Source organism: Triturus cristatus, chromosome 8, assembly GCF_964204655.1.
Source record: "Triturus cristatus chromosome 8, aTriCri1.1, whole genome shotgun sequence".
Taxonomy (NCBI): domain Eukaryota; kingdom Metazoa; phylum Chordata; class Amphibia; order Caudata; family Salamandridae; genus Triturus; species Triturus cristatus.
In genome coordinates, this window is record NC_140591.1 from 1,388,668,569 (window position 1) to 1,388,683,511 (window position 14,943).

Consider the following 14,943-nt stretch of genomic DNA (forward strand, 5'->3'; position numbering starts at 1 on the left):
GTTGGAACTTTTATTGGCTCGGAGCCCGATGTGTCCTGGAGGACAGTTTTGGTGCATTGCGCAGCAACGGGTGGCACCTGGAGCGCCCTTGATTCCTTTGCGCCGACCGGTTCTGTGGAGGCGGGCGTGGACTTTTTCGGCGCCGGTGAGTCGTGGAGTCGAGGGGCGGGAATGGCAGTCGACGCCTTCGATGAGTGTGGCTTTGGTGGTGCCGTCGAAGCGGTGTGAAACGCGGCAGGTAGTTTGACCTTTGGGGTCGTAGCCGATTGCGTCGGTGCCGGGAGCCGAGTAGGTTTGGTGGCACCGAAGGTCTTTTTCCGTATGTCGACTCTGACGTCGGCCGCTTCAAGCTCGGCACCGAAGTCTCGTTTGTTGCGCTCGGTGCCGACGGGTTTTGCTGGCGTCGAAGGTGTGGAGGGCCTCGATCCGACCAGCGCCACTTTCGGTTTCGGTTTCAGTTGAACCAATACAGCTTTTGGTTTCGAAGAAGGGAAACCAGCCGGTTTGGGCATTAATGGCTGCCGCGGAATGTCCGAGGCCGGGCCCGAGGGCGAGGCCGAAGAACTGCGGGATAGGTCTTGGGTAAGGCCCGAAGGCGATCCCTCGACCGGAGCCATAGACTGTTGCACTGGGATTTCCTCAGTCTGAACGGGTAGGCCTTGCTCGTCATCGGAGCTACTCTCTTAGGCCCCTAAGGCCTCATTGTAGTCTCCTACCTCGGTGTCGTCTTCATCTCTGCGAAAGAGTGTTTCGTCGACGTTTTCCGATCCGGAGTCATGTTCGGAAGCGGGGCTGGAGGGTAGGTTCTCCACTTCTTCGACATCTTCGGTCTCGGCGCTGAAGATGTCGGCCGGGGCCGGTGCCGCTTGCTGCGCCTCGAGTCTCGCCGCTCGTCGATTCCGGAGAGTCTTCTTGGATCGAAATCGGGCACAGGCCATACATGAAGATTCGTTGTGATCCGGTGAAAGGCATTTGTTGCACACCGGATGGACGTCGATGTGTGGATATTTCGCATTGCATACAGGGCACCGCTTGAATGGTGTCCTCGATTCCATCGTCGATGTCGGGTCGATGGTCGGGTAAGATGCGAAAAAATTGGTTCTGGAAGTTAGTAAACTAACAAAGATACTATCGATACCGATCGGTGAACAGTACCGACGCGAACTAGAGGCCTTTTGGCCTGGAAAGACTTTTTCCTAACTTGAGTCAAGATAAGCACATCCGAACCCAATGGCGGAAAAAAACAATCTGAGGATGGAGAGGATGCTCATGCGCACTGTAGTCCAGGGGAGGAGTCACCTATCCAAGGATACTTCGAAGACTCTTCCAGGACAACAACGTGCAAACATCCGGACCCAACACTAGGCGGCGATCTATGCACAGATATGAATTCAGCAGCCCACATGCCTCGAACTATCTAAAGTGGTTTTCCCTTTGTCTTGCCTGGTTATCCTGTATAACGCTTAGTCTGGCCAACGGAAGGAAAGTTTAATTTTTTGGGCTATCTATGTGTATTCAACTGAAGAACATTTAGCTTCAAGAGAAATCAACATATGTTCATTTAGTTGTACTAATGTAATACGATTATGCATTCAAGATAATACCTCACCACTTATTGCAGAATAGTGTTTTTGGATAGCTTTACCTTTATAGTTCTCTGGTTTACTTTAACAGTGCCTTTGCTTAGTTTTTGCAAAGCGCGTAACGCATCAAGTCTCTGAGCCATCACAATATAGGCACATCCTCTGGGAGGGATCATCTGTTCAAAACAGAAAAACATAATAAACCACCTGGAAGTAATGACATACACTTAACAAAAACAAACAGTTTACAAAATCTTACACTGAAACGGTAGTAGAAAAAATGAATGAAAACGAAATCTGCCAATATTTACCAAAAACTAAGTTGTAAGAATAGTGTAAAATGTCAATATGATGGCAAACATTTAATGCCACAAGACTGTAAAGAATTAGGTATACCACATTCAAATAATCATTGCTGCAACCAAACCATGTTGTTCAAAGGAATACAGACACTTTAAACTCTGCTTAGCTCTAACCACCAAGTAAGCCCAGGGGGAAAAAAGACCACATTCTTAGGCAATCTGGGAACACAAACAACCTTTTCCTCTTGAACTGTGTGCCAACAATAAACCGGTAAATGCACAAACAGGGCTCTCTTTTTGCAAAAGTACTTTTGCTATTTAGTCATCAAAGCATTATAAACGTGATAAATCATAGTGCAGACATTGCAGTGCTCGTTGTGGTACATCTATTTACAAAGAGTTGGAAACAGCTATGATACTGATTCTCTGTGTAAGGAAATGTCTCTTTTTGTATGGTCACTCCCAAGTTTTTGGACTGATGCTGCTGGTTTTTCAACTTGAGTGCACTGAGGCATGCTATGAAGACCTCTGTACCTGTGCACTAACCTGTGCCTAATTTGCGCCAGTGGTTTCCGGTGCTCGGCACTGGCATCTAATTGTCAACAAAGTGGCGCTGTCTGGCCAACTTAGTGATTGACCCAACAATTAATTATTGCTGCCCAAGCCATTCTTATAGCTTTGGGGGCCTGAAATAGTCCGAATTATCATTATTGTACGAGTGTGACGGTTAGTAGTTGTGTTGTTAATATCATTGGCAGCATAGCATGGGCAATGTGTGGCGCAAGCTGCAGTAGCCTCCTGACTAGAGCCCTGTCATTTGTTTTTTTTTTCTTTTTACAAATTAAGCACTTGCGCTAACCCTTAAACTGGTATGCTGAAACAGCTTCAAACAAATGGCAAAGCTAACTTACTCACGCTCAAAGACTGAATTCAAGACCAATAGTTTTGTATCAAAAGTTATTACTTTGTTCTTTTATTTTTAGAACCAAGAGAAACTCAGTTGCAGGTAGAAACTGTTTCAAGAGTAATACTTTTCAAAATGCAATAAGAACTGTTTTGCAAGGCAGTAAAAATTTTTTACAGTAATAAAAATACTTGTGTTGTCAATCAGAAACAGGAGAACTTAGCAGTTGTAAAAGATAAGCAGTTTAAGAGCAATAGGAGAGATGCAATGCAATCCTATAGTAACAAGCATTGGCATAGCCAATAGGTCTCGCTTTTGGAACCTCATAAGTATTTAGTTATGCAGCACAATATCCTTTGTGCAACATTAACTGTTACATGGCTAAACACTTATAAGGTCCCAAAGGCGAGACCTACTGGCTATGCCAATGCTTGTTTAACTTGGATTTTGTTAACTAAGTACAAGGGAAAGGAGAGCGGGTGCCAGGCATCTACATAACTAGATCTCTTCCAACGAAAAATGTATACAAGACAAGAAAACATCCACTGAGTTGGCGGGCACTGGGCACCTCTTACGACTAAATGAACGGTAGCCGCAACCATCTACATCCAAAGAGTTCTGACTGACCACGAATTTTCTAATAGGCACAAACATGATATTTTTTATTCTAGGTCAATGTAGTAGATAATGAGGAAGCAGTGCGTTGCGGTAATATCTCTCGAGTGAGGTCTGCAAAAATAATAGATTTAGGAAAAGACTATTGGAAAACAACATTTCGCTCAATCGTTATCATAATTTAAAAAAACTCCGGATGGAGACTGTTCATTACTTAAACATTTACCAGGACTGCTATTAACTGAGAATCTGCCTGTTTTTTTGACCACCTGACGCCTAAATATGGTGTGGTCTGAGGCACCCACTCACAGACGCCTATCTCCAACTGAACTCCTGAATCGTGTGAAGGCAGCCCCACGTGCCAATACAAAGCATTTCTAATGGTAGGACGTACACTACACAGAAACCCATAACATTAAGTCACTTAGGTTTGTTGCTATGCCAACAGAAGCTCCGAACAGAGCAAGTAGAACTGTTGTGAATGCCATTTGTTTGTCCTTCTGACGTCCAAAGCAGACTATCATTAGACTGACAAGCATAAGGGAGATGGAACCCTGTCTGAAACCAAACAGATGTACAATTAACAGTAGTTGAATGGCGTATTATCAGGGGCTCATTTAAGTACATCTGAGCAGAAGGTTATTTTCCGATAGACCTCACGGAAGACTACGTTAGCTCAGTCTCTTTCCCAATTTCGCTGCTTCCTTGCCCACTTCACCTAGACTTCACCTTGACCGTTGGGTGAGACAGAGCGTAGAATGCTACTTTGCAGCCTGCGCACAGTCTGCCGCCTCACCCAGTCACCCAAAATCTCACAGCACTAACTTAAGCGAGACTCTCAATAGTCAAGTTCAAGACAGTCAATGGTTCTGACCGTTTCCCAGTGTGGTCCGGAGGCCCATGGGCATGAGGGTGCAATACGGGCTGCCTTCCGTGGAAGACCCTGCCTGCTCCCTTCACTCCCCCCACCCTGTGGGATACTACGGGGGACAAGTCACCCTCACCTGGAGGCAGCCGGCTGAGACACAGTAGGACACCATTTTGTTCACTGACAAAGATGAGGGTCGCCTGAAGGTGCAGTCACGAGAGGTAGCTTCTTAAAGGCTTGGTTGGGAGGCGGGGCTTACAACTCTAGTGAGCGTGCGCCCGCCGACGAAGAGTTCTATGCGCTGTCCGTGTCCTACCGCCTGACCCAGTAATGCTTTCGGTTTAGAAAACGGTCTTAAAACGTGTTTGTGCACATTTAAAGTGAACAGGAAATTTAAAGCGATGGCTTGTTTATTCCTTTGAAAGAACAGCCCTTGAGCACGTGAGTGGTTGACGTGTAGAGGTAACAGAAGGACAAGGACGACGAAGGTTGTGGAAATAGACGCCAAGGCTGTGACATTAGTCATGGGCATAAACAAGTAACCTGAGACGAGAATGCAGCCATCCCTCGCCGCTGCTGCGCGCTCAATTTGTTAAAAACAAGCCGGTAATGTTTGTTTAAACAAGACGTGTGGCCGAGAACGTGAGTTGTGTGCGCGCGCGCGCAAGTGGAACGCGAAAGTGAAACTGATAGCGGTCCAGATGGCGCCTCAGATGGTGAAAGCTGGTAGGTAGGCGCGCGTGAACGCAAGCTTGAGGCCACCAAAAGCCTGTGGTAGCACTTTCAAAACCCTGCTTACTAAATGTCTCGCAGAGCAGTGCATGCGCTGGCTCAGGCGAGACCTAAAAAACTGTTTGATGCATTAACAGGTAGGTACATGACTTACTCTTCCAGTCTTCAGGGCTTAGACCAACACTAAGCAAGATTCAGTTTAAGGTAGGTACTGCACTAACAGCAGTACTGGAGCTCAGGGTGTGGAGGTCCCTGAGCTGGATATTAGTCAATGGAGGCTGGGGGCACCCTCAATAAGTGCAGTTTGTAGGTAAGTATGCATGGTTTCAGGGCACAGGTCCCGGGGGTTAAAGCAGGCATGGCGGGCACAAGGCATCACCAACCTCAAACCATCAGCAGCACCAACCTCAAACCATCAGCAGCACAGGGGCGGCAGGGTGCAAATTAGCATCAGGCGCCCAATGCGTTTCAATTGGGAACTTCAATCGCACTTAGAGGCTGCAGGGTCAGACCAGGAGGCTGGCTGAAGGGGACTACCGGCAAGGCAGGTAAGTTGAGCTGTTGAAGGAGGGCTGGGCACTGTAGGCTGGGCTCCCCAAGGTCGGGGAGCTGAGAACGCAGTTGTGCGTTTTGGTGTCAAATTGTCTTTACCTGAGCCGGTCACGGTCAGGGGGACCCTTCATGTAAGGCTGCAGGCGATTTCATGGGATCCAGGAGAGGTCAGCCACCGATTGAGCAGAGGTCTTGATCGCTGGGAAGAGGTCACTGGACAGGTAAGCCAATCTGGGCCGTGGGCATCGGTTGAAGAGTGGGCAGGCGGCACGGATCCACCTGGATCCAGAGAACTTGAAGTTGAAGATTTCTGGACAGGGCTGCTGACCTCGGGACATCAGGTCTTTGTTGAAGGGTGGCAGTCTTCTTGGGGTTCTTAGAAGTCACTGGCAGCAGGACAGGCGACATCTACTTCGCAGGGTCTTCTTTGCAGGAGACCGGCCAGTAGGGTTGGGGACTGTAGGAAGCCAACTCAGTATATACTATACCAAAGTGCAGTATAGCGTGCACAGAGTCTAGAGGAACCCAAAAGGTAGGCAGAGGTAAAAGTAGATAGCACCTTACTCTCCATTTGTAGTAGTGTGGGTGAGCAGTAAGGCTTTATCAGAGGGTAGTGTTAAGCATTTGTTGTAAACACTTTATCAGCAAATGAATTCACACACTCAAAGACTGAACTTCAGACCAATTGTTTTTGTATAAAATTATTCTTTAATTTATTTTATTTCCTAGAACCAAGCAAGCCTGGCACAGGTAGTAAATATACAGTTTGTAACAGTTTGGATTGCAATTGTAAATGGACTTGTTTTGACTTACAGTATTGTTTCTGAGAAATGCAAGGCTTTGTAAATACAGTACATATACTTTGTATAGGATTTTAAGTAAGATTACAGGTAAGTTACTTTTGAGATAACTTTTCTTACACAATGTAGTAGTAACTGGATACTACTCTGGGACATTTCCAGTAAACAGGTGTAAGAAACTGGCTCTATATATACTACACCAAAATATGGTATGTGTGTAGTGAGTCCAAGTGTCCACATAGGTAGGCATAAGTTAAGTCAGATAGAACCTTACTCTCTAATAGTGGTAGCTTGGTCGAGAAGTAAGGCAGTATCAGAGGACAGTGTTAAGCATTTGATGTAGACACTCAGTCAGCAAATGAATTCACACACTCAAGAACTGAACTCTAGGCCAATTGTGTTTGTATAAAAAATATACTGTTTAGAACCAAGCAAGCCTGGTACAGGTAAGCATTAAATACTTTTCAGTAATAAGTTACTGGATATAGAACAGTTTGAAAATGCAATAGAAATTGTACTTTGTTTGATTACAGGGGGGCAGTAGTATGCAACACTTAGCAAATACAGTACATTGGAATGAATAGGCTTTTCCAGTAAATTGCAGGTAAGTTACTTTTCACGTTACTTTTCTAACTCAGTGCTGGATACCTAGATTCAGCAGTGGGACATTTCCTGCAAACAGGTGAGTAAACACGTTTTGATTATCTGTGCGATTTTTAAGGAATATTTTTAGAGTTCAAAACTCCACACCCAGAAACTTTTGAGAGAAAAAGTGTCAATGTTATCCTATGGAGGGAAAACAGGTTAACGGTTCTCAGGTAAGTAATAGGCCGTGGGAGTTAAGGTTCTGGGGTTAGACTCAGGGGTCTCCCAGGGTCAGTGATGCACTCTGTTGCACCCTCAGCGGCACTAGGGCGGCCAGGTGCAGAGTGTTGAGGCCCAATGTTATCCGATGGGAGATAGGGGCCTGCGGCTGCTGGCAAGCAGGCCACTGGGTTGTGGGTAGTACAAAGAAGTTGTGTCACAGTGCAAAACATTCAAAATTACGAGTACAACAAAAAACGATCATTGTCATTTTGATCAAAATTAGACACTACCGACTTACTCATATTATCATAAATGACTGATTTAATTTCATCACACTGTTGGATTGAATCAAAAATGTTATCACAGTGTATTTCAAAATTTGAACATATTCAAAACAAACTGTGCATGGGGGAAAGTATTTACAACCTATCCAGCCAGATGTCTGGCATACACAAATGCAAAATCATAACGTTTTTGTCCTCATATCAACATCCCATCACAATTTTATTCCATTCTCATAGGTGCCTTTTAACCTCCCTCAAACCAGTCTTGATAAAGACCCCATTCCCAAGGCTGAAATCTTGCTGTTATGATTAGGGGTCGAAACGTCAACACTATTTACATTCTTTCAAACAGATGACAGAGAATTATTATCTGCATCCCAGATTCTATGTTATGATTTGATACCAAACTTCTCAGTTTTCAGTGTAGCCTTTATGGTGCTGTGGAGTTCGTAATGAAAAGCTCCCAGCACCATATACTCTTAATGGCAGCACTGCACTTATAATGCCTAAGAATGGGCTTAGACACTGCAGGGGTACCGGGCTCATGTACCTGTACCCTCGCCACTGGCATAGGGCACCCAGCTAGAGGGGTGACTGATGTATGCCAGGGCAGTGGGTTGTAGGCATCAGGGCTCGAAAAATGTACTCGCCCGCTCGCAAATGCGAGTCAGTTTCTTTCAGGGCGAGACAGTTTTCAGGCCTACTTGACCGGCCCGGCGAGTGAGCTCTTCATTCCCAGCCAGCCGGCCGAATATCTACACACATTAACCTGCTAAGTGATATCAGTACGGGCGAAACGGGTAGAGAAGAAAAAGGACTCCGTCTTTTCCTTCGTGCCCAAAGAAGACAGACATTGTCTAGTTCCCCTGCCGCTGGCAGCTGCCCCCCCACCCCCTTTTTGTTCACTCTCTCTCTTCCCTCTCTTACTGTCGCCTCATGCTCATTTAGTAAAACCGAGACTTCAAGAAATGCGTATTACCTTCTCTTTCCTCCTTTCGTTTATTTGCTCCCTTGTGAAATGGATCCAAAAAAGAAAAACACTTGCTGGATACGTCGGCTTTTTCCGACATTTTTCAATTTCAAGTGCAGCCTCGGGGTGGAGGGAAATAAAACATTCAAAATATGAAAACAAAAACCTAACTAACTAAAGCAAGACAGAGTGGTTGCAAGGTGGCCAGATAATCCAGATTGAGTTATTCACCCCCAAACACATTAGCGCCACTTTACAGTGTTTGCCAGTGAAGCGCTACTTTCGTTTTCTCCTAGCTCTTTGAACAACATTGTTTTTCCTGAGTGGGAAAGTACACTATTCCTGGAGGTACTGAAATACCTGCTTGATGGGTGAATGCATACTGTGGCTCTGTATTCACAAATGTGGTCTTTTTAAACCACACTGCTTACGTTTTGTAAGGATATAATGGGCATTGAAACGGGTCCCTTCTGGACCATGTAAGTCATGGACTTAACTTTTCAGGCAAAAGCACTCACTAATTTCTGAATAATGAGTGTAAAAAGAAAAAGGTAACCATGTTGTTTCTAGTTACATTTCACATGCTGTACTTAATATTGCATTCTCTGAGTGTTTGCTTTTTCTAGGATGTTAATTTTTTTTTAAGGCAGCATATTGCTCCCAATTAGTGTGTAATTTGAATTGAGTCGCATCAGGTGTTTATAGCGGGTCAGTGCAGTGCAAGTTTCTCTCAATGGGGCAGTATGGTGTTCAGTGGAGGAGAGGATGTGGCACTATGGTCAGAGCTGCTGAATTTGGAACTGGGGAACCAGGTTCAGTCTTCATGACCAGTCCACCAGACCACTCTCCCTGAGGGAGCACATTCCCATGCTAAACCTTGGAAGGCCCCACAAGATCTTAAAAGCCCTGGTGTCTTAGCACCAGCAGGTGGACCCTAGCAGTGGCAAGTGTAGGTTAACCTTGAAGGCCTGTACACCACAATTAATTCTGAAGTTCACCTCCAGTCTTGAAGGCAGGCCTATGAAGCAGCACACCATAGAGTGACAGTGACTCTGTCACTGACGTCACAGGACCCTTGAGCATGTGTTTATCTGGGGCCGTACTCTAATATGTTTAAGGTACAGCAGTGTACCAGAGTACTGCTAAGAGTGTCTTTTTTTGCAGATTTATATAGCGCTTACTCGACCCGAAGGTATTGGAGTGCTTAACATGAGCACCAGTTATGGTACACAAAGACACACTCATTTTTGTTAGGTACGGGGAGATTAAGTGATTTGCCCAGAATGACAGGATGTTGAGTCGCCGGGGCCGTAATCTAGTATGTTAAGGTACAGCGTTGAACCTGAGTACTGCTAAGAGTATTCACCCAGGGCCACACTCTAGTATGTTTAATGTACAGTAGTGTACCCGAGTACTGCTGAGTGTGTTTATCCAAGGCTGTGCTCGTAACTTTAAAAACATTTCAGTGAGAATAGTAATGAGGCTAAAAAATGTGATTATGTCTTAATAGTCATAGATCAAAGGCGCTGCAAATGTTTTAAAGAAAATTTGTATGCAACTAATTTGTGGGTCGAGTGCATTGATGTTCGGTCGAGTAGAAAATTCTAGTCACTAGACCTGCAGGTCAAGTAAGATTTTTAAGATGTGTCGAGCCCTGGGCTTGGCACACAGGGATGTGTTCCATGTCGACTCTTTACTTTATTCTGCACCAAAACACGTAGCCTGAAAATGCAGTGTTTGTGTAAAGGTACAGGGCCTCTAAGGGTGGCACAAAAAGTGCTGCAGCCCTTAAAGGTCTTCCCTGGTCACAGTGCCCTGGGTACCTGTGGTACCATTTACCAGGGGGTGACCTGTGGCCAGAGATGCCAAATTGGGTTAATTTTGGGGAACGAACACAGACCCTGGGAACCGGATTGGCAGGGACCCAGGGTACACCAAGAAAAAGTAGTCTGGTAAAAGGGGGGGGGGGGGTTACTGCAACAGAAACCCACTTTCCTACAACAGGTAAGTAAAATAGTTTTGTTAAACACTATCATTTTAAAGAATTTCTTTAAGTTTTCAAACTCCACACAGAAACATTTCCAGATAAAATCAGAGTATCATGATCTGAGATGAACGGTTACCCATGGGGGTGGGAAAACACCAGAGCAGGTTTGGACCTTCCAAAGAGGATTCTTGAAAGAACCAGAGTATGTACTTCATATGAACGAGTGGAATAAGGGGTTCTGGGAGATTAACAGGAAGAGTGCTAGTTCAGGTGTAGTTTGGGATGCTTTCAAAGCCGGGGTTCGAGGAGAGACATCGAGTTATAGCCTGGACCGACGGAAAAGCGAGGTACAACAGGAGAAAATGCTATGTAAGGCAATAATGAGGAGATAGAGGAGGCACTTGCCGCTGCAATTCGGATGGTTAAACCATTGGATGACAATGCTCAGGTTGGCGTTAGCTAAAGCTGAAATAGGAGATATTATAGCTGCTAAGGCAGCTGCAACATTTCTTCATAGGAGGGAACACCGCTACGAGTTTAGTGAGCGGGTGGGGCATACTCTGGCAACACGATTAAGACCAAAGAACGTGGCAGGGGAGATACGAGATGAATGAGGGAACATAATTAAGGGCTCCGCAGGGATCTGAGAGATATTCCGAAGGTTCTATGAAAAGCTTTATAGTGAGGAGCAGCTAAGGGAGCAGGGTTTAATTCAAGGGTATCTTAGCGGAATCCCTGTTCAAGGTATTACCCCTGAAGATAGGGAGGCACTTAGACTGACCCAGGAAGAGATATATGGTGCACTGTGCTGCCTTCCTTCAGGCAAAAATGCAGGACCAGATCAGTTCCTTTAGAATTTTATAAACCTTTTTGGGAGGTAATCGGACCTGACCCGGTAGACACTATCTCAAGCTCAACAGGGTGGCTCTATCCCCCATTCATGGGCTGGGGCAGAGGATATAGTATTTTTGAAAAAGGGCAAGCCAGCTGTAGAACTACGGTCTTATTGACCAATAACGCTTATGAATAACGATGCTAAAATATTCTCTAAGGCCCTGGCGATACGTTTAAATCATAGGATTGGGTAACTTGTACACCCCTGTCAACACGGTTTATACTGGGTAGGGGAACTACACAACATGTCTGCAGGGTTATTACCCTGTTTGATGCTGCCGAAGTCTCAGGGGACCCTATGGCTCTGATACTAATGGAGGACGAAAAAGCATTTGATATGGTCTCCAGAGACTATCTTTGGGCAGTTATGAAATGGTTTGGTTTTGGGCGAGGATATATTAAGGAAATACAGTCTTTATACAAGGCACCGACGGCTCGGCTAAGGCTCAACGGGGGGGTATACGACCCCTCTATTTATTAGGCGCGTCACTTGGCAGGGCTGCCCATGTTTGCCACTTTTGCTTGCCATGTATATTGATCCCTTAATACTAAAACTAGAGGCTAACAATGGAATCACTCCTATTAGATATCATGGGTTGGAAACAAAAACTTTAGCATATGCTGATGACATTGCCATGGTCACCTCTAATCCTCAGGATGCCCTAGTTGTTATAGAGCTAGAAGCCCAAGCCTTTGGCCCAGTTTCTGGGTATGCACTAAACAGATCTAACACCCAGATAGTTAAAAACAGGGAGGCGGATCGGGATGATCCACGGGTAACAGACTCAGCTACCTATTTAGGCACGGATATTCCATCCGATTTGGGAAAGGTAGTGGAGAGAAATATAGAACCAGTAATAGGGAAGGTAAAAGAAGACTGATAGAATGCATAACCTTCATATGTCCTTGGTTGTACGCTGTAATGTGGTCAAAATGGTGTTTTTACCGAAGGTACTTTACTTATTTAGAGCTATCCCGCTCGAATTTGAGAAGCAGTGGTTTGTGGCACTGGAGCACATCGTAAACTGGTTTATATGGGCACATGGGAAAACAAGGAGAGCCCTCAGATTTATGTCATTACAAAGGGAGAGAAGGGGCTGGGCAGTCTCCGATTTTAAAATGTATTGGGCAGCCGCCTTTCAATATATGAGTGGGCTAATCGGTGGGAATGCTATAGAGCCATGGATACAGACGGGGTCACCAGACATGTATAAGCTATTGCTAGGAGAAGATGCCATGAACTGTTTTTTAAAATTCACAGAGCCTAGTTACTTTAATAAAACTAGATTTAAGGCTCTGGATGGCTGCCTTTAAGATTTGGGCAGCATTCAGAAAAAAGATTGGTCTTGAGAGAAATAATTTTTACACCCGGTTGTTTAGAAATACCTCCTTTACAGTAATCTTTTCCGATTCTATAATGGCTGAATGGGAGGGTTGTGGGAACCGCAGATTCACACACTGCATAGATCGCCATCGGATGTTTGCACTTTGTTGTTGTATTGGAAAACGTCTTTGAAAGTCACAAGATAGGTGACTCCTCCTCTGGACAATAGTGCGCATGGGCATCAACTCCATCTTCAGATTGTTTTTTCACCAAAAAGGGAAATGGAGTTTTGTGAGAAACAGAAATAGATGTCCATGTATGTTGTATCTAATTAAGATAATACTGGAACAGATAAAGGTAGCCGGGGAGGTGCGTGGGTGTGTGCGAATCTGCAGCTCTACATGCCAAGAACAGATGCATACTGGTAAGTAGCATTTTCCGTTCGAGGCATATTAGCTGCAGATCACACACTATGCATAGATTGCATAGCAGTACTCTTCTTTAGCGGCGACCACCAGTATCTGTTGCAGTAGTCTGAAATATACTTTTGAGTACAGCCTGGCCAACATTAGCTTGTTGTTTTGCATGCACATCTACACAATAGTGTTTTGTGAATGTGTGCAGTGTAGACCATCTAGCTGCTTTGCAGATATCATCTAAGGGAATGTTCCCTAAAAATGCCATGGAAGCCCCTATTTTGCGGGTAGAGTGGGCTTTAAGGGGAATAGATAGTGTATGTTTCGCTTTGTGATAGCAAATTTGTATACATTTAACAATCCACATTGCAATCCCAGACTTTGACATGGAATTGCCTTTATGTGGTGGTAAGGATACAAAAAGCTGTTTTGCAAAAAGGTTTTGTTCTGTCAATATAGTAAAGGAGTGCTCTTTTCACGTCTAGTGTATGAAGAGCTCTTTCTGCTACTGTTTCTGGTTGCGAGAAGAACACTGGCAACTCAACAGATTGGTTGAGATGGAAGGGAGAAATAACTTTAGGAAGGAATTTGGTATTTGTCCTGAGAACCACTTTATGATGGAGTTGCAAAAATGGTTCTTGAATAGTTAGTGCCTGTAACTCACTGACTCTTCTGAGAGATGTAATGGCCACAAGGAAAGCGACTTTCCATGTAAGAAATTGCAGATCACATTTATGTAGAGGTTCGAATGGAGGACCCATTAATCTAGGGAGGACAAGGTTTAGATTCCACACTGGAGAGGGTGGCACCCTGGGAGGAATAATTTTTTTGAGCCCTTCCATAATGCTTTAATGGCAGGTACCTTGAACAATGACAAATGTTGTCTATTTTGTAGGTAAGCTGCTATGGCAGTAAGATGTAATCTAATTGATGTGTATGCTAGATTACATCTTTGGAGATGCAGCAGGTAACACATGATGTTTTGAAAGGTTACATCTAGAGGATTGATAGTGTTATTGGTACAGTATATAACACATATTTTCCACTTGGCTGCATAGCACTCTAGTGATGGGGCGCCTAGTCTCTCTGATAACGTTCATACCATCAGGTGGAAGATTGAGGTAACCAAATTCTAGGACTTCAGTGTGAGAAAGTGGCTCTGTATATACTGTTCCCAAATAGGTACAAGGTGTACAGAGTCCACAGTCGCCAGAGGCTTGGCAGAGGCTAAACTTAGATATAACCTTACTCTCTAAAGTGGTAGTTTGGTCGAGCAGTAAGGCAGTATCAGAGGACAGTGTAAAGCATTTATTGTACACAGTCAGTAAATGTTCTCACACACTCAATAACTGAACTCTAGGCCAATGGTTTATATATAAAAAAAATATATGCTTGTTTTATTTTAGAGCCAACAATTGGATTTAAAATATACTTTCTCAGAATGAGATACTTTATATAAATACTTTTGCAATGTGTAATTGACTTTTGTAAACCGTTACAAGTGGTTGCAATAGGCAACACTATTTTAAACACAATAATGCATTGAGTTCAATGGAAGTTTCAGGTTATTTGCCACAGATTACTTTAAGGATTACTTTTGGAATTCCAGGACTGGAGCCTAGATTCAGTCCTGGGTCAGTACTTGGAATCAAGTGATAAAAGTCGACTTAATTACTGTGATGATTTTTAGATAATATTTAGCTATTTTAAAAGTTGACACTTAGAAAATATTTCATAGAAAACAGTCAATGATTCCCTAAGGCAGACAATTCAAGTTACAGGTATAGTATGTTCTCGTTACTTTTGTAATCCAGTATTGGGTGCTTAGACTCAGTACTGGGTCCTTTATCCAAAACAGGTAAGTAATTAAGTTTTCAGATATTATACGATTTTTAAAGAATATTT

At 44.2% G+C, this 14,943-nt stretch overlaps 1 protein-coding gene across 2 annotated transcripts in view; it reads right to left on the reverse strand.

The window, feature by feature from the left end:
* SCAF4 (SR-related CTD associated factor 4) overlaps window positions 1–14,943 on the reverse strand; it is an 872,346-nt gene that overhangs the window by 438,061 nt on the left and 419,342 nt on the right. For both annotated transcript variants that reach the window (XM_085623106.1, XM_085623105.1), the window contains exon 17: window positions 1,646–1,759. In XM_085623106.1, the coding sequence (XP_085479232.1) occupies window positions 1,646–1,759 (114 nt within the window). The remainder of the gene's footprint in view (window positions 1–1,645; window positions 1,760–14,943) is intronic.